Source organism: Neovison vison, chromosome 2, assembly GCF_020171115.1.
Source record: "Neovison vison isolate M4711 chromosome 2, ASM_NN_V1, whole genome shotgun sequence".
NCBI classification, from domain to species: domain Eukaryota; kingdom Metazoa; phylum Chordata; class Mammalia; order Carnivora; family Mustelidae; genus Neogale; species Neogale vison.
The window spans coordinates 221,337,042-221,363,002 of record NC_058092.1 but is presented as its reverse complement, the minus strand read 5'-3'; the positions used below and the strand labels follow the sequence as shown (position 1 = coordinate 221,363,002).

Below are 25,961 nucleotides of genomic sequence, written 5' to 3'. Positions count from 1 at the left end.
TTTGAGTAAATGATGGTTCAAACAGATAATGGAAGATGACAGAGCCATTAAAAGGCAGAGGTAAGTGAGCTGACAAGGAATAATTTTAAAGACCGTTCAGCAACAAAACAAGCTGCCAGACAGCACATGCCTTTTTTTGTTAAACAAAACAAAAGGAGGGTAATTGAATTGGCATCCAGGCCAATGCCTTTTTGGTTAAAAAAAAAAAAAAAAAATCTATATGTGAGAAAGAGACACATCAAACAAGTGTAAAGTTTTGATCACCATTGGAACTTGGGGTTAATTTTATACTAGTTTGTCCTGTTCTGCACATTTGAAATTTTTCATAATGAAAAATTTTTCAAGGCTATCAGCACAGACAGAGAAAGCAGGCAGGGGAGGGTACCTAGCAACTTGTCAACACTGGTTATCGTCCAAGAGCTGAACTGGAAAGGAGTAGGAGGAGAGAGGTTTTTTAACATTTTTCTTATATACCTCGTATTGTGTGACCACAGAAAAAAGAGCACAGCAAGGATTTGTGGGAACCTTATATACAGACATCCGTGACAACAACGCATGGTTTAGGGTGGTGGCTTTCACAACGCTGTTAGGCTGGAATCCTTTCCGCAAATACAGGCTTGCTCACCAACCCAATATATTCCACAAATAAGAGGAGGTGGGCTAGGCAAACCTGGGGCTCGGGCCCCCTGCCACCACCACCAGCCAGCAGCCCCAAGGTACCTCTGAGGAACACAGTTTGGAAGCCAAGAAGGGGACATAATCAAAGCTTCGGGAGGGAGGAAGTGCGTCTGTTTGGTCTGTGCAAACCTTAATCAGCCTGGGAGTCTCTGGGAGGTTCAAGAATGAGTAACCAGAAGCCAATCCAGTGTGGAAGAGAAGGATGCAATTTTCCAGACCTGAAACATGGTCTAATAGCATAGCCCACATTTGCATAATCACCATATTCTATGATAAAGAGAACTTCAACATCTAATTACATTTGATGTGGGTCTCATCCCTCGCAAGGGCTAATATTTGGGTAATTTGATCACAAAACGCCCTCATTTGTCTCATCTGGGCTGAGGACAATTAGAGTCAGTAAGAATTTCCTTTCATGGCTCAGCCCTGAACTGGAGAAACCCAAGTGCCCCTTGCAGACCTCCCCCTCCACTATGTCCAGAGGTCAAGCACTTTCCCAAAAAGGAATGGGATTGAGCATCCGGCCCAGGCAGCTCCCAGAACATCCCTGCGACTCCACTGAGTGCAAACAGAGTTCTTCGTATGTGATGAGACTTGAGTCTGAGCCTGGCTAACAAGAGCTGAACTCTTCTCCAGAATGACCACAAAGATGCGGGACCTTTGCTTCTCCCTTAGGGTGAGCGGTGCGCACAAAGACCACAGACCCAGCTGAGGGCCGAGGCAGGGTAATGTGGCTGGTCCTCAGAGTTTATCACCAGGCAGGCTGAGCTGGGTGCTCTGCCTGCCCCCCTGCAAACAAGCATGTTTCTGCCCCATGTGACTCTGCTGTGGTCAGCCTGGGCTAACTCGTGCTCCGATGACAGGGCAGACACACAGAACCACAGGGTCATTCTGGGCCACTCCTGCTCCTTGCCTGTCCAGTTGTCTAGTGACCAGCATGAAGGCCGGCCCCTCTGTCACTGTCTCCTCCAGGTTGGAAGAGCAGCTCACAAGGCTTGTACCTGAGCTGCTGCGCAGTGGACTAGGCCTCCTAGAGCAAGCACTTCCTCGGCGGCCAGTCACCACAGTGCAAAAGGAATTCATGCTGTGGACATTGTTAGGTCCTCAAATGACTGGGTCTCAGTTATGGTTTACACTCAGGTTTTAAAAATACATTTCATGAGTACTTTCTTCTCCCAAGAAGGCGGGTCTACAATAGATTGACTCCGGGCGGAGGCCGAGGCCCGCCAGTGACCACTAGCAGCGTCTTTACTCCGACCAGTTTACTTCCATTTCTCAGTTTCCAAAGTGACCCATGAAATGAACATCTTGAGGACTGAAAAATCTTGCAAATCTCTGTGTTAATGGTTTGTTTGTGTCTGGTTTCAGGGCCAAGTGAGAAACCCTATCGGGTTAGGGGAAAGAAAAAAAAAAACCTTTTTATGTGTTATATTCTTTAGCAAATATTTGATTTAGGATAGGTTGGTCTATGTTCTTTTCTGCCATTGATCTAAAACACCTTTTCATTAAACTCAATTAGGTTCAAAATCATATTTGACTCATAACAGGTGTCCAGTTATAGGCATAATCGTTCTAATCTATTCTTGAGACTGTCTGTATAAATGTGGCTATTATTTGCTTTATGCCTTACGGCAGATAGGAACAATGAGGCAGCAAAGGAGGGAGGGAGGGGAGTGGGAAGGGAAGAGGTAGAAAGAACGAGGTCTCCCGGTGAACAGCTAGAGTAAAATTTGTCTACTGAGGACACAGACGACCCTGAGTCCCTTTGAGCACACACCATGATGTTGTACGCTAATTCCCAACCTGGGTTCTCTAATGTGTCCTTACGGGTCTTTGAAGGTAATAGTATTTCAAGGGAGGGTCATGATTTTTGGCATTTATTTATTTAAAAAAATTTTTTTTAAAGATTTCGTTTATTTATTTGAAAGAGAGAGACATAGTGAGAGAGGGAACACAAACAGGGGGAATGGGAAAGGGAGAAGCAGGCTTCCCGCCTGCGGGGATTGCAATGTGGGGCTCGATCCCAGGACCCCAGGATCATGACCTGAGCAGAATGCAGACACCTAACAACAGAGCCACCCAGGCACCCCAATTTTTGACACTCAAAAAACCTGAGTTGAGTCTCTTTATCAATATGGTAACCCTGTTAGATCTTAAGCTGATGAGAAAGTCTGATTCATATGTTGTGGTTTTGATTAATAAAAATGGGTAACTAGTTAATTACTCACTAATATAAGTACTTTCTTTGGCAGATACAGTAGTTTTTCAAACATGGAACGCAGGGCTGTGGCTTCACGAGATAGATAGGAGTCGATGATGAAGGGGTCGGGCTGTAAGCAGCATGGGGCTTCTGGATGTAGCAGAAGACAGGGGGCGTGGATCCAAGTCCCAGCCTGGCCACTGGTTGGGTGCATGACACGGAAAAACTCATTTTCCTCTCTGAGCCTCAGTTTCCCAATGTCTGGAACGAGGGAGGTAGCCTATACGTCCAGAGTCCTTTCCAGATGTGAAATATCTGTGTTTGTGCGGCTCTAAGTTCTATAATTCCACTCCTCCCAGAAGACTGGCCCAGCTAAATCCGAGGATCTAGGACAATGATAACCTTCTCCAATGGTGCTGGTCTAAACAGGAAAACTGTGTCTTTCCTACTCCCGGTCCCAGGGAATGCCGTGTTTTTGCCGCCTGCTCCCCAGCCCCGCTACGTGATCAGCTGGCTTCAGCAGATGCACGTTCACAGACGCGTTCATCTTGCAGACATGCCTGTGTTGGGGGCGTTCTCGTCTTCACAGCACTGAAGACAAGCTCCAAGCAGTGAGCGCCTTGCTGAAGAGCCCTACTGTTCCCTGAGTGACTGTGTCTGCAGCGCCTTGAAGAGTTGAGACGATCCACTGAGACGAACAAAAGAGGCAGGTCTGGCGCCTCTCTGAGGACAGACACACACCACGGCTGAGCCTCAAGGTCTCCAGGGACCAGTGCTAGAGCATCAGACACAGCTGGATCTGCGTCTACTCCCCAGTGACTAACCCCAGGGAAGTTTCTGAATTTCTCCAGGCTGGAGTTTGCTTATCTATAAAACAGGGAAAATGAAAACTGATTCCCGGCCTGTTAGAAGACAAAACTGCTACAAAGTATGTAAATTGCCTTGGTGCAATGCCTAGCATCCAGCAGAGTCCTTAAAGCATGTGTGTCTCTTTCCTTCCCCCGACAGTTGAAGTATATGCTGTGATGCTCCCCTCCCAACTGAGAAGAAAATGCAACCACACTATGATTGCGTAAGAGAAAAATCCGTGTTCTTAAGAAATTCATGCTGATGTAGTTAGGGGTAAAGAGGTACAATGTCTCCAGTGGTTCAAGAAAACATGCATAAATGATAAGACGGATGGATGGACAGACAGATTAAAACAGATGAACAGAAGGAAGAGAGGGAGGGAATGATAAACGGGTCAGAATGTAAAGGAATAGTGAATCTGGGTAAAAGATATACCTTATGGCAACTTTTCTGTCATTTGAATCATATTAAAAGTAAAAGTTACAAAAACTACACTTTAAAAGATGTGTATTAGGTATACATGTGCTCTGGGGCAGAAGAGTAGATGGGTTTAGAGAGAGTTGCTTAAGACTTCGCCAGCTTGGATTTTTGATGTGAGGTGTTGATGGACTGTGTTGATGGACTGGGTTGACGCCCCGCCCGCGGCTCTGCCTGGAAGGCACACATGTGACAGGTGCATCTGTAACTGTCCGCCCAAAGTCAAGTTTCCAAGAGAGCTAAGGTGTCACGGGTTGTAACCAAAGTCCTGACTACTAACCTAAAGGGACAGTCATCCTTTCCCAGTCTGGGGGACACTTCAGTCGGCCTGCGAGCCAGCTGAGACATGGAATGTCCCCATATGCAATCAGGGGCCTGGGCTGGCCATTTTCACATGCTGGAGTCACGTACTCAAAACCAGATGCTGCTTCTAATGGTTCACGTGGCAGGGTCCCAGACCTCTGAACTCACTGCAGCTTTTAGAAGCGGATGGAAATGTGAAAGCAGCAAACAGATTGTGTAGGGACTTTCTGAGACCTTTCCATGCCCCTTGATGCAGGCGGGAACAGGCTTCATAGATGAGTTCAAAGAAGAGACTCAGTTTATTGCAACCTTCCAAGGTTGCAATAAAAATGTGGCTTAAGCGATGGGCCTGCTGAGTGAGAGCAATGTCTCTAAGTCCTTCCTAGGGCGACCAAGTGTTGACTGGATCTTCGATAAACAGTTTCTGTGTTCCAGCCTAATCTCCTTCAGGTGTGACCTAATTTCACGTGGCTCAGTCTCTGGTTTGGGGCTAAACACACATGAGAACAGCCACAGGGCAAATATTTATTCCTCGTGGTGTGGACTTTGAACATATTTTGCAGATAGCAAATGGGCACGGGTTGCATAGCTCGTGGTGTGGACTTTGAACATATTTTGCAGATAGCAAATGGGCACGGGTTGCATAGCTAAGGATGTGGCTTAACTTGGAGGGTAGACACTGATATCTCTATTGACACTTCCATATGTTTTATAAAGCATACTAGCTTTGACTTAAAGTACATTTACTTTAGAGGTCTTGCATGGTTCACCTGCCAAGTAACTTCAATATCCCTGTAAACTCTGAAGTCGTGGAATCTTACACAGTGATGCTGCTGGAGACACTAAATGTGGGCAACTCAACAGTGGTTGATTTGTGATCCCAACTCTGGTCTTGCTGAAAAATGGGTCATTTGCCGACTTGATGAATCAAGGTAAATGCATTCAGGAGATGGCAGTCCAGCGTAAGATAGGGTTTTACGTTTACAGCATAAGATAGGTTTTACATTTAGCTATGGAAAGATGTCTAGACACCATGTATTGAAAAAACCAAGCTGCACGATATTCTGTGGCATTTTCTGATGTTTGCAAAAATATATAATTTTTCTAATTAAACATACACATGTACACTAGCTAAACGGTCTAAGACATTTATTGTCAGTTTTCCCTATAGAAGTGGACTTTCTCTATTTTATATTTCTGTTTCTGTTTGGATTTTTTTATACCATGTTTGTACTACTTTTGCAACAAGAAGAAACATTGAAGATTTGTAAAAAGAAAAGGAAAAACACCCCAGAAAACAGAAGCCACTCAAGTATCCTGTTTCCCCCCTCGTTCTTTGCTTGCTTTGAAAATGCACAAGGTGGCCACCACCCAGGGCACCAGAGCAATGACAGAGCTGGGAGGGCGGGGGAGGGGCAGGTATCTTCTGCCTCATCAGTTCCTGCTCTTCACATTCTCTGTAACTCAGGAGATCCAGGTGATCTGTGCCATGGACCAGGAAGGCCACAGCGGACAGACAGAAGTTCTGGAATTGTCAGCCATCCAAAGAGCAACTTAAACCTCTGGCCTTCCACAAACACGTATATTTCTCTGTGCCTCTGTTTCCCTCCTTATACAAGTTTTCTGGTGGGCAGGGTCCCAGGGAGAAAGAAAGCCCGAGAAAGATGTCTGGCCCCACCGGGCCAGGAGAGCCCATGGGCAGCACCGGCATCGCATAAACTCCAAGGAGGCTGGGAAGATGGCAATGCCATTTCATGGGGACAGCCAGGAAGCTGAGTGCATCTTGGGCAAGCACAAGGAAACTATTTACAGCCTGAGAAGGCCCCAATGACCCCTTCCAGAAACCTGATTACTCTGTTTATGACAACTCAGGCAGCCAAGGATAAAGTGCCTCTCCTCTGTCAAATGGCAAAAGCTTAAGTGAAAGTGAATACCCCTCTCCTGGGACCCCGGGGTGGGAGGGACGGGCACAAATCACCACCACCCCCGCCCAACACCAGCAAACCCAGAACACCATCAGTTTGGTGTCCCGTCTCTGCCAACAATAAACACGGAAATGAAAGGCTCACACTCCCACGTAGCTGACCGCTGACCCAAGCGTCCATTCAGCCCAGCCTGGGCTTGGTGCAAGTGGTAGATGGATCGTTCGGCCCTTTTAGATTTTGTAGTGGTGCAGAGACCTCCTGAAAGCCCATTCATTCCCAGAGCACTGAGTCACTTTGCTTTCATGCTTAAAGGCAGGGAACTTTAGAGAAGCAATCGCTCTCTGCTCCAGTAACAGCAATATTACAATGGTGGGGCTCTGGCTGCTTCTGGTTTTACTCAACCAGATGTGCTTCTGAAAAGCTGTATGTAAGTGGAATGGGCTTGAAAAAGCCCTGGCACAGGACCAGAAAACATTTCTGGAGGAAAAATGCATCAACGCTTTTATGGGTTCTCTGTGAGGGCTTGGCGGGGGGGATAATGGAGGAATATCCCTGTCTTCATGAAATAGTTCTTTTCTGTTTGAGTTTTTCCTAAGTATAAATTATATAAGCAAAAAAAATAAGAGAAATGTATATACAAAAGGAGCCCACTGGGCATTCATTAAGCCTCACCAGCTGTCTTTTGGTAACAGAGTAATCGCCCCTTGATGTATCTGCTTATCTTTGGAGGTCAGTGTTTGTAAGCAGAATTAACAATCAATCATTTCTCTGAGGGACACTCCTGCTGCTTAAAGGAGTCTTGCAAAGTCTCTCTCTGTAGTGGATGTATCAGCTCTTGATTTCTCGGTTTCTCTTCAAATGTCAGTATTTGTGTATTTCCAGTTTTCCAGACAGACTCACTTGCATTTGATGGACCACAATCTGATAGAAGAATGTGACCGTCCAGGCACTGATGATACAGAGACTGGTTGGGGCAGGCTTTGCCCTTGTCCCCCAGATGTCCTTGGGAAGGCTCATGTGACCAATTAGACCTCATTGAACTCATAACAATAAGACCAGTCTAGTGGTGCCCCTCCCCATCCACTGGATCTGTAGGAAACGCCTCCAAACATCTCAGCTCACCTTGAGGGACACTGTCAGAGCGTAAAAGTATTCGGGTGCCAAGTCCCACTGGCCTCCTCACCTTGCTCCATGGCTGAGGGCTGGCTGAGGCCCAAGAAGTCCTTACCATCCCCAAGGCAGCTTCAGATCCCCCTAAGCAGCATGTGGTGTGTAGGTGGATAGGGGGTGGGGAGGGCGAGAGGAGGGGGGAGGAAAGGGCTCAGTAAAGAGAGAAGCAGAACAAGGAAGAGAACTCAGAGACCCTCAAGGATGGGCAGCAGGGCTCAGTGGCCACAAGAGAGGCTTCTAGAGCCAGGCCAAATCCCAACACTTCCACTATCAGCTGTGTGACTTTCTGCAAAGCACTTAGTCCCTCTGTGCCTCAGTTTCCTCACCTCACAAGGTTGTCTGGAGGATTAAATGAGCGAATACATATTCATATGTATAAGAACCTGTTAAGCACTATATGAATGTTAGCTACAGTCAGCATCGTGAGCGTGCAAATCAATGTTTGGGGCCCTCATCTTCTGCGGGGTGCCAGTGCAGAAAGCAAAGCGTTCCTTGTGCGGCCCCTCCTCAGGCTCAAGCCAGATGAACTCTCCTCTCCAGCCATTTGGAGGAAGCAGCACTCAGAGCTTCTAGTAATTGACACAAATTATCATGAATCATTATCAACACAAGTCATTATCAACACGAATGATCAGATCGCTTGTGCCCACCGCACACGTAAGTAGAGTGCTTTCATGGGAGCCTGGCAACATCCCTCAGAAGGGGCAGACACGACCACAGGAATTACCATGCAGATCTGCACAGGAGCGGGATATGCTACTACTGGGACTCGCCCAAGGTCACTGGTCTTCTCCCCCAGCTAGCCATCAGCCCTGCGTCAGTCACATGACCGCGCAGCCTTGGACAGGATAGGTTCCCCACAAGGGGTTCAAAGGAACTAGTTGCTCAGTCACAGCCCTTGGCACTTATTATGCATGCGCAGTTCACACACCACTGTCCTTCCCAGTCATGCGTGATTCCCCACGACAGCTCTGGTCTCGGTGCAGCCTCGCTCCCACGGCCGGCTCTGACCACCCACCAGGAGACCGCTCGGAGGGTGTGGATGTTCCAGGATTGGCAACATCATCAAAATGATCAATTTCACAAGCTGGATAAAAATGACGCTGTTTTACTCTGGAAAGTCATTATTAGTGGGGTGATGGCCTCCATTTAAGGAAACAGAGCCTCAGCGCAATAAAGTGACTTGCCGGCGGCCCCCTTAGTGGTGGGCTCCAGACTAGGGCTCGACCTTAGGTCTCTTGGCTCCACATCCACAGAAGAGGGCTTCTGGGACACCGATCAGCACTGGAGGGTGGGGCGAGGTCCTCCTGCTTTCGCTTCTCCTCCACCACTCGGCCTCTTCCCCTTTATAAAGGGGCTCAGAGGATACCAGCTCCCTTTCTCTGCCCAAACCCCGTGGCCCATCTGCCACCTAATCCAGCCTCCCCAATCTGGGCACAGTCCCTTTCTCCTGGTGCTAAGATCTCAGAGCAGGGTTGTGGACACAAACATGCCTTTGCGAGCCACAGTGGGAAACAGGCCCCGCCATGGGGGTGGTGCTGGAACTGCCCACACCCCCATCCAGACCCAAGGTCAAAGACAAATGACAGGTCTCCTCACTGTACCCTGCCATTCTGCTCTCCTGGGACTGACCCAAAGTTGCACTGACCCGGCGTGGCCCTCAGCATGGAGAGGGCAGAGAGGGAAACCACAAAATTCTCTTTCACCGAAACGTGCATGGGCTGTGAGCCCAGAGCTCCCTCTTGGAGCGCTTCTCCCGTTAAACATCACAGACACAGACACATAGAAATCTGTGCCCAGGCAGGCCTCCCCATCTACTCATCCCCCAGGGCCTAACACCGACACTTCTCAGCTTGCCCACCCGAAGCTTTGCATGAACACCCCGAGGCAGCGTGCAAGGGACAGCTCTCGGAGCTGGTGCTCGGGGGTCGCAGGAGAGGAGAGAAAGGGGCCGCAGCTGTTCACACCACAAAGTGGAAGAAATACAGGCCTGGCCAAGACACACGGACACAAGTCTCTGGCAGGGTCCAGCCACACACATCCTGTTTTACAGAAGGTCTGGTTCTGGGTCTCCCACCTCCTTCCGTGTGTTCTCAGGAGAGGAGGTACCCGACAGCCTGGGGGCGAGGTGGGGGGGGAGGCTACATGTGTGGGCAAACAGCAGTTTTGGGGAGAGGGAGAGGAAACTGTCACCATCAGTGGGAAAAGGAGGAAAGAAGCTTTGGGGGACCGAAGAGCAGGTTGTAGAGAGAGAGGAACGAGAACACACCCAAAAATAAAGGACTTCACAGAAGCAATTACTTCCTCAAAGGGCCAACAAATACCATGACTGCACAGTCCTTACTTTCAAACAGTTTCTCTTTTAGGTTCAACTTCCAGAATTACCCACTCATAGGAAATAACCAACTTGAATAAAATATCAAAAAGTCTTAAAAACAAAAACAAACAAACAAACAAAAAAGTCTTAAAAACACACACATATACAAAAGCTCCATCCTTTTTTTTCCCCCCACTAAACCAATGTCGAACGCCAGAAAGTCTAGGCATGCTTTTGATTTTAATGATGTATGTTAGTTTTTTTTATCTATGTGTTTCAATACTACTGAATTAAACAGATGTCAACCTCTGCCCAAGGGACATGTTTTCCTGCACTACACAATGCTCCAGCTTCATCCCAGCCTCCTCTGTGAACCTCTACACCCAGGCAGAGCCAGGTGATACAAATGCTTTGACAATGACAATGACCATGGAGAAAATGCTTCTGTACTCACATTTGTCCCAGGGGCAGCCGAAGGAAATGCGGGATTTGCCTGAGCAAATGACCTTGCTGGAATGGCTGTATATGATGATCCAAGATTTGAGGCATAATCTAAATGATAAATTATACCAACTGTGTGAAATCCTAGTTGTTTACTTTACCTTCAAAAGTCATTATAAGGACATAAATTGGAAGAAAAAAATTAAAATATTCTCTTAATATATTGCTTGGTGATTGGTATAATTTTTACCCCTGGGTATGTTGATAAGCAACAAAGCCTTATGTCTGTAAGAGCCTAGACAGTAGGCCAATACATTTTAGTGTCTTGGGATCTTTTTGCTACACAGACACACACACACACACACACACACAGACACACACACACACACACACACACACACACAGATGGGAGGCAGGGAAGGATAGGGCACATCGGCAGGGAAGTCTAGTTATTAAAGACAGGACATCCTAAGTCTTTAGGAAGCTAGTTTCTGCTTCACACTGCTGACCTGAAGGGCCTTACTCACCTTCAGAGTTCCCAGCAGGGTTATAAACAGCTGTGCTGTTGGGAGAGGAACACAGCGTTCCCTCTGCTGAACCAAGTATACACCGGATACCAGCACTGGAGAAGGGTGGGAAAGGGGAACCAGGAACTCAATAAGTAAAATGAAGAATTACCGTATGACCCAGAAATTCCATTCCTAGCCATAGGCCCAAAATAGTCGAAAACCAACATTCAAACAAAAACTTGTACACGAATGTTCATAGTGGCACTATTCACAATAGCCAAAAGGTAAAAACAACCCAAATATAGACCAAAAGATGAACACATAAACAACATGTGGTACATACTCACAATGGAATATTATTCAGGCATAAAGAGGTTATATATGCTACACCACAGGTGACCCCTGAAAATATTTTGCTAAGTGAAAAAAGTCAGTAATAAAAGGCCATATATTAAATGATTCCATTTAGGGACTCCTGGGTGGTTCAGTGGGTTAAAGCCTCTGCTTTCAGCTCAGGTCATGATCCCAGCATCCTGGGATCAAGCCCACGGCTCTCTGCTCAGGAGGGAACCTGCTTCCCCCTCTCTCTCTGCTTGCCTGACTACTTGTAATCTCTATGAAATAAATAAACAAAATATTAAAAAAAAATGATTCCATTTGTAAGAAATGTCTGGAAGAGGCAAATCCACAGAGACAGAAAGCAGGTTAGTGGTGCCAAGGACTACAAGGGAGGGGAAAAGGGAATGACTACTTAATGGGCATAGGGCTTGGGGTGATGAAAATGTTCAGGAACTACATAATGACAATACTTGCACAACTTTATGAATCTGCTAAATACCACTCATTTGCACACTTTAAAATGGTTAAAACAGGGGCTTCTAAGTGGCTCAGTCAGTTAAGCATCCGACTCTTGATTTCAGCTCAGGTCTGGATCTCAGGGTCATGAGTTCGAGCCACACACCGGGCTCCGTGCTGGCCGTGGAGCATACTAATCTAATCTAATTAATTAATTAATTAAAAATATACAATAGAATGATTAAAATGATGACTCTTAAGTGAATTTTAACACAATAAAAAAAGGAAGGAGCCAGAAAACGGAGACCCTTATAAAATTATTTTTTAAATTATGGTAAAATATACATAACACAAAATTTACCATCCTAACCATTTCTAAGTGTAAGGTCAGTGGCATTAAGCACATTCACCTTGTTGTGCGACCATCACCACCCCCATCTCCAGAACTCTTCATCTTGCAAAATGGAAGCTGCCCCCATTAAAAACGAACACCCACGTCCCCTCCCGTAAGCCCCTGGCAACCACCATTCTACTTTTTCTGCTTTCTGTCTCTGTGAAGCTGACTCCTCGAGCTACCTCTTGTAAGGGGAATCGTCCAGGATTTGTCCTTTTATGACTGGGTTCCTTCACTGAGCACAATGTCCACGGGTTCGGCCATGCTGTCACATGGGTCAGAGGTCCTTTCTCCAAGGCTGAAAAGTATTCCAATGTGTGCACAGACCTCATTTTGTTAATCTCTTCATCTGTCGGTGGACTTTTGGGCTGCTTCCACCCATTGGCTACTGTGAATAAGAAAGGGAAGCCTTTCCCGATGTACTTTGTTCAAAACACTCAAGGTCACTCTGCTGTTCACATCCCCGGCCATATGCCTGCTTCTCCACCAGGATGGCCCCAGCCCTCTGGGTACTGCTCTGTCCTTGACCCGCCCCTGCTTATTCTCAGCCCAGCAGCCCGGGTCCTGCCTGCTGGAGCCAGAGAGCATCGCTCCTCTGTTCGGCGCTCCAGTAATCCAGTCACTCTCAGAGTCCTCACAAGAAGCCCAGGAGCTCAAATGTGGGCCCGCCACCTTCCCTGGCTCCTCAGCCCAGTAGTCCACGTTCATCATACTGATGTCACCTGAGCATCCCAGGGCCACACCAGGACCTTCAGACTTGCTGTTTCCTCTGCCCCAGGAGTACCCATCCACCAGACAGCCCTGGGCTCATTCCACCCCCTCCTGAGGTCTCCTCAGAGAAGCCTTTCCCCAAACACCCTATGTAAAGGCAAGGACCAGCCCCCACGAGGGCACATGTGTGCACACACATGCTTCCTTCAGCTTAACATTTGCCACCAGGGATGCTATGTAAGTCACTTGTTTATTTTACCATCTGTCCCCTCCCCCCCGCCATGTTAAGCATAAGCTCCTTGAGGACAGGGGTGTTGCCCATTTTGTTCTCTGCTTCTTCCTTAGCGCCTAGAACAGAACATGCCATAGTTGCTCCAGGAACGTTTGCGAAGCGTGGGCAGGCACCTGCTCTCCTGGCCAGCACTCACTTTTCAGAGAAGACCAGGCATTTCTGAGCATGGAGTTTCCCTTTCACATGCAGCTCCCAGTCCTAGACCAGAAGGAAAGGAAAAGTGACCGAAGTAGAACTGAGTCCAAGAGAAGGGAAGGGATGAGAACAGGTGTCCCCATCAGGCTAGGGGGCTCGGAGCCCCAGCACCCAGACCAACCCTGCCAACCCCTCTCCCTCCTGGGCTCCTCCCCACACCCCCCTTCTCATCTTTCCAGCCGCCACAACATCGACCAGACCCGCACATCCAGCACCCATCTTGGACAGGAGCCCAGAATCCCAAGCCAGAGGCCCTCCTCTGGGACCCTTGGTCCTATGGCACGTCCCACCTTCCATCCCAACCCCTTGTCCCCCAGAGAGACCCCACCCACTTCTCTGACCCGTTGGGGAAATCTGGCAGGTGGACTCACAGTGAGCTGCAAAGCTTAAGAAAGACAAAATGTGCCATCGCCTCCCGGTGTTGGCCAGCATCCCCCCCACAATCCCTCCCCCCGCCGAGTTGAAGGAATGAACTTGTACAGTGTGACCCAAGCAGAAGGACACCGTGGCGTGACTCCCACTACCCAGGGATCATCAAGCTCTGCAGACCTCGTGGGAGAAGACAGGCCCAGGTTCAAATCTCTACTGGGCCACTCTCTAGCTATGGGGCCCTGGACAAGTCCTTTCCTATATCTGGGCCTCAGTTTCCTTTTCTGCAAAATGAGATAATAATACTCTCTGCCTCACAGAGTTCCTGCTGGCCTACGGAAAGGATTTAATACGTTAGCTGTTTTAGCTCTTATTGCTCTGGATTATTTCACTGCATCTTTAATACATCTCGGGGGAGGATTTATACTATAATAGACCTTTGCTTACAGGGGCCCAAAGCATCCTATGACCACGGGGAAGGGTCGTGAGGCTCCATCTCTGTCTTGCAGATGGGACACTGAGGCGTTCTATAATGATGTCCCTCGGTCTCACCTGAGACGTGCTCTCTGGCCCTCATCCAAAATTCCGCCAGCGTTTTCCTTCCCTTCCACACTCAGTACGACGCACTCTGAGCATACCCCAGAGGAAGAGCCCTCCTCAAGGAGGCAGGAGACCAGCTCCTGAGTCCCTTCTCTGTCACGCGGGTGCGGTCACCCCCACTCGGCCGCAGCTTTCTTTTTTTTTTTTTTAAATATTTTATTTATTTATTTGACAGAGAAAGATCACAGGTAGGCAGAGAAGCAGGCAGAGAGTGAGGAGGAAGCAGGCTCCCTGCTGAGCAAAGAGCCTGATGTGGGGCTCGATCCCAGGACCCTGAGACCATGACCTGAGCTGAAGGCAGTGGCTTAACCCACTGAGCCACCCAGGCGCCCCATCGGCCGCAGCTTTCTCATCGATAAACTTGGGTAGGAATCTCTTACTTGCCTTAAAGCAAGGAAGTGGTCCCAATACATTTCTGAAACAAATGTGGGTTCTAATATCTCTAATTTTGATCAACAGTACTGATGGCAAAATCCTGCCACCAAGTCCCCAGGCAGAACCGTTCCTAGCTTTTGAGTGGCTAGCGTTGGGTTGTGGGGGTGAGCCCCACCCCCAGACTCCAGCTGTGGCTCCCCGGGGCCGTCTCGGAGGACTCACCTTCAAATCAAAGACCTTCTTGTCACAGATGCTACAGACGTGGGGCAGGTGCAGGGGGGCCACACCGTGAAAGTCATTCAGCTCGTGAGCCTGCAGGGGCCGCACGGACAGCAGGGCTGGCTCCTCCTTGGCCCGCCGCCGGGCACCGCTGAAACCCTGTTTGCTGTTGTTCAGCCGCCCCCCAAAGGAAGGCGGGGTCCTGTCTGGGGTGGGCTCCTCAGGGTCATACAGCTCATAGGGCTGGCTGGGGGGTGGAGGCCACAGGTTAGGGCCTGATGTCAGATCGGGCTTGCTCTGGCCAGAGAATCCGTGGGGGCTCTCCCACTGGCTGTTTGGACCCTGAAGCAGCGGACCTACCTCGCCTTTCATGCCCCCGGCCTGCTCAGCCGCAAATCCACCTGCCACATGCGACCCTTGGGAGCTGGGTCCGTAATAGTCCTTGGGAAAGGCAGCTTGGCCGTCTTGCCCTGAATGGCTGTAGTGGCCTTCGTAGGCCACGCTGCCTGTGGTAGAGGCCGTGGCCGGCAGGAAGCCGGGCTGACTGTCTGTTTCCGAGCCATACGCCTGGCTGGAGCTGGCCTTGCCGTACTCATAGAATCCTGCTGCCGCAGGAGCAGGCCCCGTCTTGCCAATGCCCAAGATGACCGCTGGCTGGGCGGGGGTCTGAGGCATGACCCCACCAAAAGGATGCATCACCACAGTGTTGGGGGGTTGGCTGGGAAGGTTCACGGAGGGCCCCGGGCCTCGTGTCTGGCCGGGGGGCGAGAAGGCAATCGCATTAGAGGGAAACCGGGCACTGGGCACAGTCGCAGCATGTTGGGGCACCCCAGTGTGGCTGTGGGGGGCACTGATCACTGACGGATGCCTCAGCTGGTTGAAGAGAGGCTGGGACATGGCCACTTTGGAGAGAACTTGGTTCAGGACTGTGGCGGCTGCGGTGTTGTTGGTCACAGCTGTCTGTGCCAGCTTCAGCCGGTGGAGGGTGAGCTGGGCTTGCAGCTGGGCCAGTTGGAGGCTGGCAGGTGAAGGAAGCAGAGGGTTCGGGTTACCCACCGAGAACGGGTTCTTGTCCAGGAGCTTGGCGGCACTGCAGAAACACAAAAGGCTAGATGTAACAGCCAGCTTTCACCAGGGCGCAAAGGGCTCTTTCCTCACTTGCGCGTGGTTACCCACATCCTCTAAAACCCACCCACACTGACCCCCACATACCAGCGAGTCTGCAGAAAACCTGTACTCACACATATACCAGTTTGTTTAAAACACCAATAGAGGGGGCAGCTGAGTGGCTCAGTGGGTTAAAGTCTCTGGCTCTGGCTCAGGTCATGATCCCGGGGTGCTGGGATCGAGCCCCTCGTCGGGCTCTCTGCTAGGCAGGGAGCGTGTTTCCCTCTCTCTCTCTGCCTGCCTCTCTGCCTACTTGTGATCACTGTCTGTCAAATAAATAAATAAAATCTTAAAAAAAAAACTCTAACAGAAAAATTATTTTATGACAGAATGGTCAATCTCACTGGTAATCAGAGATACAAGCTAAAATCATTAGTAAAAAACATCTTCTCTAGCAAAATAGCAAAAAACCTTTTTCTTAGTAAATCATTTGGTATTGATAAGACAAAGTGGAGTGGACACATTGTTAGTGTTAGTCTAAACTCATGCAGCTTTGTTAAAAGAGAGCCTGATAATACGTACTCAGTACAGCTACACTCTCCGACCTAGTAATTCAATTGTGTAAATCCGTCCTAAGAAAATGAGCTAAAATGCAGACAGAACTTGATGCCTAAAGAGGTTTAATAATACTACATCATTTAAGAGTCCAAAGTTGAAAATTACCCATTTCCGATAACAGGGGTTAGGAGGGGGTTTAAACAAAGCAAATTATGATATATCTACATAATATCCTTGACATAATAAAATGTCAAGGAATCATTTACTACTGATGCAAATTTCTACTTTATTATATAATATTTAAAACATTTTAAAAAATGTAACCAACACCAAGGTTAAAACAGGAAACATTCCAACATACTAATAAATGCCCCACCCTACCATTGCCGACAGTAGCTACTATCTTGGATTTGGCAAGGTCATTGTTTACAACAACAACAAATTAGTGACATGAACAAATCCATAGACTCTATATGTTAAGCAAAAAAAAAGCAGGCTTCAAATTCACATGCAGAGTAAATTATGTGTATATTTGTGCCAAACACATTTTCATCCCGATCCTCATTGCACATCCAAAAACAACAGGAATCAAGCTCCCTTCAATCCACTCTCAAATCCAAGTAGCATAAGGAATAACCAAAAGAATCCCAAGTGAAGTCTGAACCTGAAGTCGTGGGCAGTGGTGGGCCCTCACGGAAGCTTACTGTGACTGTGTTCCATCTGACGTGTGCCTTTCATGTCTGACCTCTGTTAGTTGGTTATGGTGTTTTCTCTACCAAAAACCAGGATGCACGATCCCAGAAAGTCTGGACATGTGGCTACTATTGTCAGGGCTGTTTGATAAGACCGTAGTTTCTGGGTCTTCAACTCCCCTTCTGGGTAGTGGGTGTAATCGGGGGAATGTGTTTGGGATGTTGATGAACTGGAATTCCCAGGACACATTAACGTTAACAGGAAGAATAAGACTGAGCATTTGAAGCTGGGGTTACCACGGACAACCCAGGCTCCACCTTCAGCATGCTTACCGGAGTCTGGGGCAGAGACTGCACGGCTGGGACCCTTCAGACAAGGGGTCCACTGTCATAGGCTCTGGACAGAGTAAGTCTGATGAAACAAAGAAGAGAGAGACTGGGGGTGGGCCCAGTGAGGAAAAAAGGGGAGCCACGGAAAGTGTGGGCATGTCACAGCTCTCCCACTTTGGAGATGCTTTAGGAAAGAGAGTGTCTGCTTAGGATGGCATTTTGCATTGGTCTGAGAGAACAGTGGGTGGCAGGAAGGAGGTGTGGCCTACCTGGTGGAGAGGAAGGTAAGGAAGAGAGAGCCTAACATTTACTGAGTGGCGATGCTCCTGTGTGACCAGTGCTCAGCCTGTGTCATCCCCTTTGATCTCTCCATCAGTCCTACTGGGGAGAAAATGTTCACCCCATCTCGCAAGGCAAGAATCAAAAGCACGGAAAGATGAGGTGACCTTGTTATGAACACTTACTGTTGCAGAATATAGGCGTGGGATTCGAACCCCAGCCGGGCTTTGAAAAGAAGAGAAGGGACACCGGCGGTTGGGTATGTGGCTTCTCAGCCCTCCCTGAGGACAGCATCTCTTCATGGGCTGCTGCGTTGCTTTGTCTCAAGTGAGTTCTCAGAACATCAGGCACACCAACATTCAACCATCAGTGCAAAACACATTTCAAAGCCAGATAAAAACGACTTCGGATTATTCTTTCCCATTCTGTGAGAAATCAAGACTTTTCCACAAGTCACTGAAGAAACATTGCCTTCACCCAGCCAGCAGCCCTTCTGTGCTCCCAGAACAGAACAGTTTGGTTGTGTTTTAAGATGCTGGGAGGCTGGGGGAGTCACAGTTACAGGTGGTTACAAACCTTTCCTCCTCTGGGCGGTTGTGCTGGTTACAGCCCAGTCTTGGTGGCCCAGTGTGTCCCAAGCACAATGATAGCAGCAGCAGAGCTAGGGAGGCACTAATTGTCTATGTAGGCGAGAGTAGGAAGGGAAAGGAGGATGGTCAAGAGTCTGATGATAGATTTCTACTTGTGTAGTATTAAGTAGCTGAGATTTAGAAGAGCAATTAACCTTAACTCAAAACCCTGCCCACACAGGGCCAACCCTTCCTACCAGGTTTGTCCGCTACACAGCCTGTCCCTGTTAACAAGGCGATAATGAGGTGCCAACTTCGTTTCCATGACCAGTGTATGGCATGATTGGTTTTGTTTTCCCCAGAGAAGTCAGCTGTATTTTCTAAAACTGTGTTCTGGGCTGGAAGGAGCTCTTGCAAGAGATTCCCCTTCACCTCTGAAAGGACACGCAAGGAAGAGCTGTCTTTCCAGCTAGGAAAGCCAACCTCGCTGGGTGTTTGTAGGTCAGCCATGAGAAACAAGCGCTCTTCCGAGCACGGCGCAAGTTATAGAAGTTCAGATGCAGCGTGAAATAATGAAATAAGGTTCACTAGATTTTCTTCCCAACTTCTGCTTTGTCTCACAAATTCATATCGTCCCCGGCCTTCACCAACTTTGAGTGGAAGTGATTCTGCGTGAATCACGAGAGTTAGGTGTCTCTTTCGAAACAAAGCTCCTTAAAAAGGAGAACACATTATCCTATTTAAAAGAAAGAAAGAGAAGGAAGGAAGGAAGGTAGGTAGGAGAAAGAGAGAGAGAGAGAAGGAGGGAGGGAAGGGAAGAGGGAGGGACAGAATGGATGGGATAAGGAGGGAGGGAGGAAGCAAGCCCTAAAATCCTTAGACTAACAGAGTTAAAGACCTAAAAGTCAGGTGCATATAGCAATCATATTTCTAAGCCTCAAACTATGAGATCACTAGGAGTTAGAACTAATGTCGCCTTCTTGTACTCCTGCCACCTCCGTTTGTCGCTGTTACCTCACTTAGCACATCCTGCTTTGTGTTAAAAATAATTGCTTATGTACCTTTCTCCCTCTACCAGACATAAGCTCTACAAGGGAACAGGGCGTGGATGGGGATGCTCCCATCATCCTGGCATGCTGTCTCCTACCTGGCAGTCACTCAGTAACCTTGGTGAAGGGAATGAAGAAGGAAGATAGTGGACATGGTTCATCAGAACCTGGAGGCTTTCGGGGCACCTGGGTGGCTCAGTGGGTTAAAGCCTCTGCCTTCGGCTCAGGTCATGATCCGGGTGTCCTGGGATCAAGCCCCGAGTCGGGCTCTCTGCTCAGTGGGGAGCCTGCTTCCTCCTCTCTCTCTGCCTGCCTCTCTGCCTACTTGTGATCTCTGTCAAATAAATAAATAAAATCTTAAAAAAAAAAAAAAAAGAACCTGGAGGCTTTAAGATGTGGACTACTCATGTGAGAGTAGACATCTCTGTGGATAAAAACCCTTAAACAGTTCAAAAAGGAGAATCTAAATATACTCAGGAAGCAAATGGATTTTGCTGTTGTATACGGCTCAAACCCCAATCAGGTACAGAGTCACTTGCCTCAAAGAGTACCTACCATTCCCCATTCCAAAGCAGGAGTTCCAATACATCCTTCTCTGTGCCCAAATCTAGGTTTTGAAATTGAATGAATAATCCCTATGGTAGGCTGAATAATGATCACCTCCCAAGATAATCCAATCCTCATCCCCAGAACCTGTTACATGGTAAAGGGGACTTTGCAGATGTGATTAAATTTAGGAACGTGAGATGGAGAAATTATCCTGGATTATCTGGGTGGGCCCAACGTCATCACAAGCATCCTTAAAAATGGAGGCCGAAGGATCAGAGTCAGAGAGAAAAGATATGGGGACGGAAGCAGAGGTCTGAGACAAAAAAAGATGCAATCAATGCCAGCGCTCTGAGAGGAAGGGGCCACGAGCCAAGGAAATGCAGGCACTCTCCAGAAACTGGAAAACTCAAGGAAATGAATTTCCCCTAAAGTCTCGAGAAGGAATCAGCCCTGCTGACACCCTGACTTTGCCTCAGTGAGATTGCTTTTGGACTTCCGACTTCCAGAACTATAAAATAAGAAAGTTGCATTTTCGTGAGCCCCTCAATTTCTGGTACTAGGTTCCAGAAGCAATAGGAAACTAATATAATCCAGCAAGAAAATCAGATGCCAGGGAGGCTTTGTCTCAGAGAGGTAGTGGTGGGTGTGGGAGTATTGGCTGGATCTTTTTGGTATAGACTCAGCCCCCTGGGGGCCAAGGAAACACAGACCTTCTGACTGGTTGTCCCAACATTCTCTGAGAACCTGCCAGAAGCCAGCAAAACCCAGACGTTTCTTCCTTTTCAAAGTCAGCTTTCTTTAACCCAGATGGATGAGTGGCAACCTGGGAAATCTTTGAACTGCAGGGATCAATTAGGGATCAAATCATCCTCTTGCACCACCCCCACCCCAACAAGGACAGAAAGTGACTTGCCCAGAGCCACACAGCTGGTGGCAGCAAATCCTTAGTGAGAGCCCAGATCATCCAAACCAGCTTCTCGTGCCTGACAGAATAGCATTGCCTCCAAAAGCCCTAGCTAGCTAAGCCCCAGAACTATCTATTTCATCACCAAATTATCATCTCCACCCATATTTATCTCTCTGCTCTGCTCCAGAGATCCTGACTACTTTTGATATACAAGGCTCTCACCCAGCACCAGGGCAATGCAACGTGCAGTCCCCCTTCTGGAATCCCCACAACTCTGGAGGCGGTAGCAGGGAGGCCCCCTTGTCTGGGGAGGGGGTAGAGGCAAAGTTCTCTGCACCTGCTGCATTTCTTCTCCTTAAACTATGCAGTGGCGCTGTTTGCAGCCAAGGAGGGGAAGCGTGAACCGGGGAGGCGGGCGTGCGGTGTAGCGAGTTCTGCTGCCTGGGTATCTGGCAGGGAGCGGGAACAGCTTATCACTCAGCACAGCCACTGTGACTCACCCAGGCCTCTGCAAGGCTAACTGCCCCCGCCCCCCACTGCCCCGGCCCCAGGGTTGCCTTTCTGAGCCATTAATTGCTACAAAGAATTCTCCGTGCATAATTATATTAAAAACTCTGGTTCCCTGCTCACTTAGACAGCATTTTTTAATTAAAGCAGCATTTCTCTCAAGAGTTCTCAAAACCAAATATAACATAAAGGAGAACCGGTTGCCTTTAGAAAGCCACGATATTCATGAGATCCAAGTGAAAACTGCTTCTAATGGTTTAATTCTGTAGTGTTGAAAGGATGTGCAACATATTGTATTCACCGGAGAACGAAACAGCTGTCTTGGCTTGAAAACACTCATTATTTGTCCCAGAGCTCATTACTTGTCCCAGAGCTCTTTCATATTTTATTCTGAGTCCCAAGCAGGCTGCAATGTCGGATTAGTATTTGGGCACAAGGAGGGAGGCAGTGTCTTTCCTTGGTTTGAGTCAGGCACGGTGCTGGAAACTCAGCAAGATTTTCATGATGTACCCAATCCGGTTTTGAAAGAGGGCAGGGCACCCAATACACAGGCAGGAGCCGTGGGGCCTCTGCTCAGAAAGAGAACAGGCATTCATGTGTTTGTTCGTTTGGCCCACGTGGACTGAGCCTCTATTAGGTACCAGGCAAAGTTGCTAGGTGGTGGGAACACAGACAGAAGCAAAGAGAAATCTTCCTGAGAGCACGGGGGAGCCAGATCGCCCCAGAGGGTGATGCGTGTGCTGACTCCAGCGAGCACAGAGACAGTAAGGCACAGGGTGGGGGTGGGGGTGTTCAAGCCTCAGACATTTTAGAGAAATGCAACCAATGAAAGAAAAGGCCGTCTAAAGGGCTGTCCCTGAGCTTGGAACAAAGACAAACATTCCGGGCTTACTAAGCCACCTATAGAGTAAAGACGCATCAGCTATCAGTGAAAGGCGGTTGTAGGGTAAACTGTGGTCAGAGACCCAGGCTTCCTCCCACCTACCTGCCTCTTACTGGTTCTATGATGAGGAAACGTCACTAAATTTTTCCAACACTCAGAATTTTCTCATCTGTCAAATGGGATAGTAACCTCATCCAGTGTGAAATGTGACACAAGCCCAGCCAACCAGAGCCTGCTGGCCACAGTGACTGGCTCAGGGATGGACACTCCTTGACACTCTGTTGGAGCAACTGGGAGAGAAACAATCTTTGGTCCTGTCATGCGTGGGTTGCTAAGCTGGTTGAATTTAAGCCAGTGTTTAAGGAGAGGCTGCTTGAGAACAAGCTAACCCGAAGGCACTGCCCAAAGACAGCAGCACAGGCAGCTTCAGAATGACCTCTTGGGGCGGGGGGGGACTTGAACCAGCATCCCCTGCCTCCGCTTGGACATTTCTGTACATGAATCAATGCACTTCCTTTATTTGCTTCATGAAAATAATAATGTCATAAGAAAGCCGACCTACCTGAACCATCTGCTTCTAATTCAGATGGTTCCCCACCACGGCCCCACATTGACTCGAGAGTTCCCTGTTACTCTCTAATCTCCTCTACACGTGCCCCGACCGGCAGGCCCCAGCGGCAGTAGAAACTCAGGCAATCACTTTGCTGTGACTCTCTGCTGACCAGAGATACCTGCTTCTTGGGGGTTTGGGACACAGAATGCTCTCCTACTCTTTCTGAAATAAGAGCCCCATATCCTGGTCTCTAGGCCAGGTGTGAATGGGGGGCAGAAGAAAAGTCCCCCACCAGGGTATAGGCGGCCTGACAACCTTTTTCCAGGTATGGAGATCCTGCTCTGTCCCTACAGGGGCTCCTGTGAGCAGGGGACGTAATGCCTTGTAGCCCTCACCAGGGGACAATTTCTAACTAACACCATTCGTTTCTCAGCACCAAACAGGCCAGTTTGGGTATACTAAGGACCGGCTTTAAAAAAGGCATTAGTTATCCTCCTGGAAGAAAAGGATCCTCATTAAAGACATAATGGTTCTTAGTCTTCCTTCCCGTGTACACAGCCAGCGACAATCGGGCTGCAGGTTGCCCTGTATGAACCGGGGGTAGGAAAATCAGGCATCGCGTGTTCTTGACCTAACTTGAGGCTTGTCGTCTGTGTCACAGTGGATGACAGACTCTACCTCTCTAAGCCTCGGTGTCCTCATCTATGAAAAGAGGTCACAATCTTGTCTTGGTTACATTATGAGGACTGATGTGAGGTTAAGGAAAGCATTGTCGGATCCCTCTGCACACGGTGCAGTGCTGCCCACAGGGCTGGGTGTGGCACAGTCTGGAACATTATTAGAAAGAGAACATTTCCTGTGAGTACAACACACCCTCCATTTCTGAAAACATTCCTCCACAGAGGAAGTGGTATTTGTGACTCAAGTCCTTGGAGGTAAGCTCATTGCCACTAGGATTCAGGGTAGGACGAGTTAAAATCAGTTCAGCCACATTTATGGAGTACCAGCCATATCAATGTGATTGTGCTCTGCACCCCAGGTGGAGGCGGGGATGGGAAGCAGCACGGCCCAGAGGCTAGGGGCACAGGTTTCCAAGTTGGCATCAAGATGGGTGTGAATTCCAGTTTGCTACTTGTAGGCTGGAGATGGTGGCAAATACTTCTCCTCTCTCAGCCTCAGGGTCCTTGTCCTTAAAGCAGGGACAGCTGTATCTAAGCTATAGGCTTTTCTTGAGGGTTAAATGACAGGGTGTACGTAAATTGTTCTGCATGGTTCCTAGCACACATTAAGCCTTCACCGGGCAATGTCGCAGTGACCATTTCTACTACTAGTCTTTTTACCATCACCATAACCATCACCATTACCATCACCATTACCATGACTATTACTATCAACCTTACCATAACCGTTAGCAACCACCATCACTATAGCCATTACTATCACCATTACTATTATCATCATGATTACTGCGACCATGACTATTACCGTCACCATTACTAACCACCATTACTATTACCATCACCATCACTGTCACCATTACTGTCACCATCGCCATTACTATCACACTGTTCTCACCTTTACCTTCACTATCACCATGACTGTTCTCTTCAGTATTACTACTGCCAATACCATCACCTTTAGTATGACCATCACCATCATCATTATCATCAGTGCAGGTGGCAGGTGGGCTCTGCCTGGGCAGAGAGACAAATCTTCCTTAGAGACAGATAGGGATGGAAGAAGGAAATGCAAAGAGATGTTCAAATGGATGGAAGGGGAGTAATAATAAGGGTGGACGCCTGCGGATTGGGACTTGGGGGAATGGAGAGAGTTACAGCAGCTGCTTGGTGACCTGGTAAGTAGTCAACAACAGACTTAAAGGGCTGTGGGTTAACAACAGGGATGCAGCTGAATGAAGTTCAGCAGTGCGAACATGTGTGGACACACAGCAAGGTTCTCCCTGGTAATGCACAGGAGCCAAGAACTATAGCCCAGAGCACTGGAGTGCCTAAGTCAACCAAAAGGGCCACATTTGCAATCAAGCCCAGTATCTTTCAAGATAATCTCCCAGGAATTTAAATTCACTTCCAGTTCGACTCAATTCCCTTTCCTGGTCAAGCAATGAAGGTGTCATTTCTTCTTCCGTGCTGAGATATAAAATATAATCCAGGCAAGAGAGCTAGCTCATGACCGGGGAAGAGAATGTTTTCCAGGTTTGGTCACACCTTCATCACGTGGTCAAATCAAATACAGCGCAATGGCTGGGGTCGGGTCATTGCTGAGTCCTGCCTTTCCCTTGTCTCCTGGGAGCTGAACTTCAAATCATGAATTCTTAACTCTACCATAATGCTCTTAGAAGCTAGGTCAGGATGTGAGCCACAGAAACAGTCCCTGAAGGCCAGGTTACAAAGATGAAAATGATGGGGCTCCTGGGTGGCTCAGTGGGTTAAGCCTCTGCCTTCGGCTCAGGTCATGATCTCAGGGTCCTGGATCGAGCACCGCATCGGGCTCTCTGCTCAGCAGGGAGCCTGCTTTCCCCTCTTTCTCTACCTACTTGTGATTTCCCTCTCTCTGTCAAATAAGTGAATAAGATCTTTAAAAAAAAAAAGATGAAAATGATAATACCATGGTAATATCGGGGCTAAGGTTCAAACTCTAGCTCATTATCACAAATGTTAAGGGCAAGAAGAGGGCTTAGAGATCACATAAGTTTAACCCACTCGTTCTACAGAGGGAAAAAAAGTGGAACTTCATGAAGTTGGTGTAATATGTGAATCACCCCAAGTCACACAGCAAGCTAGAGGAGAGCAGGGACTGGAGTCCACGTCGCCTCATCATTCAGGGCCAATGAAGCTCTTTCGGTGGCACACATCCTCGTCAACATTCCTGCCAAGTCTTCTCCTTCGTAAGAAGAGGGAGGTCACACTTATTTTTTTGATAGTGCTATCTGCTTAGCAACGATAGGGCTACTGGATTATCACTAGTGAGGACTCCGTGTTTAATTTCAAGTGGACTGGGTCAGTGCTGGCATTATCGCATGTGTGGGCTCCAGCTATGACATTACCACGGGATGATTCACATTACCATGACGTCTCTTGCAGGCGTTCATAACAAAAATGATGATCTTACCATCTCTCTTTCGTTGTGTGTTTTTTAGTT

General features: G+C 48.2%; 1 protein-coding gene across 1 annotated transcript in view; it reads right to left on the bottom strand.

The window, feature by feature from the left end:
* RBM20 (RNA binding motif protein 20) overlaps nucleotides 1-25,961 on the bottom strand; it is an 81,098-nt gene that overhangs the window by 35,487 nt on the left and 19,650 nt on the right. Inside the window, exons 3-6 of the mRNA XM_044236845.1 lie at nucleotides 14,823-15,909; nucleotides 13,198-13,259; nucleotides 10,888-10,982; nucleotides 10,374-10,471 (exon numbers count right to left, since the gene is read on the bottom strand). Of these exons, the coding sequence (XP_044092780.1) occupies nucleotides 10,374-10,471; nucleotides 10,888-10,982; nucleotides 13,198-13,259; nucleotides 14,823-15,909 (1,342 nt within the window). The remainder of the gene's footprint in view (nucleotides 1-10,373; nucleotides 10,472-10,887; nucleotides 10,983-13,197; nucleotides 13,260-14,822; nucleotides 15,910-25,961) is intronic.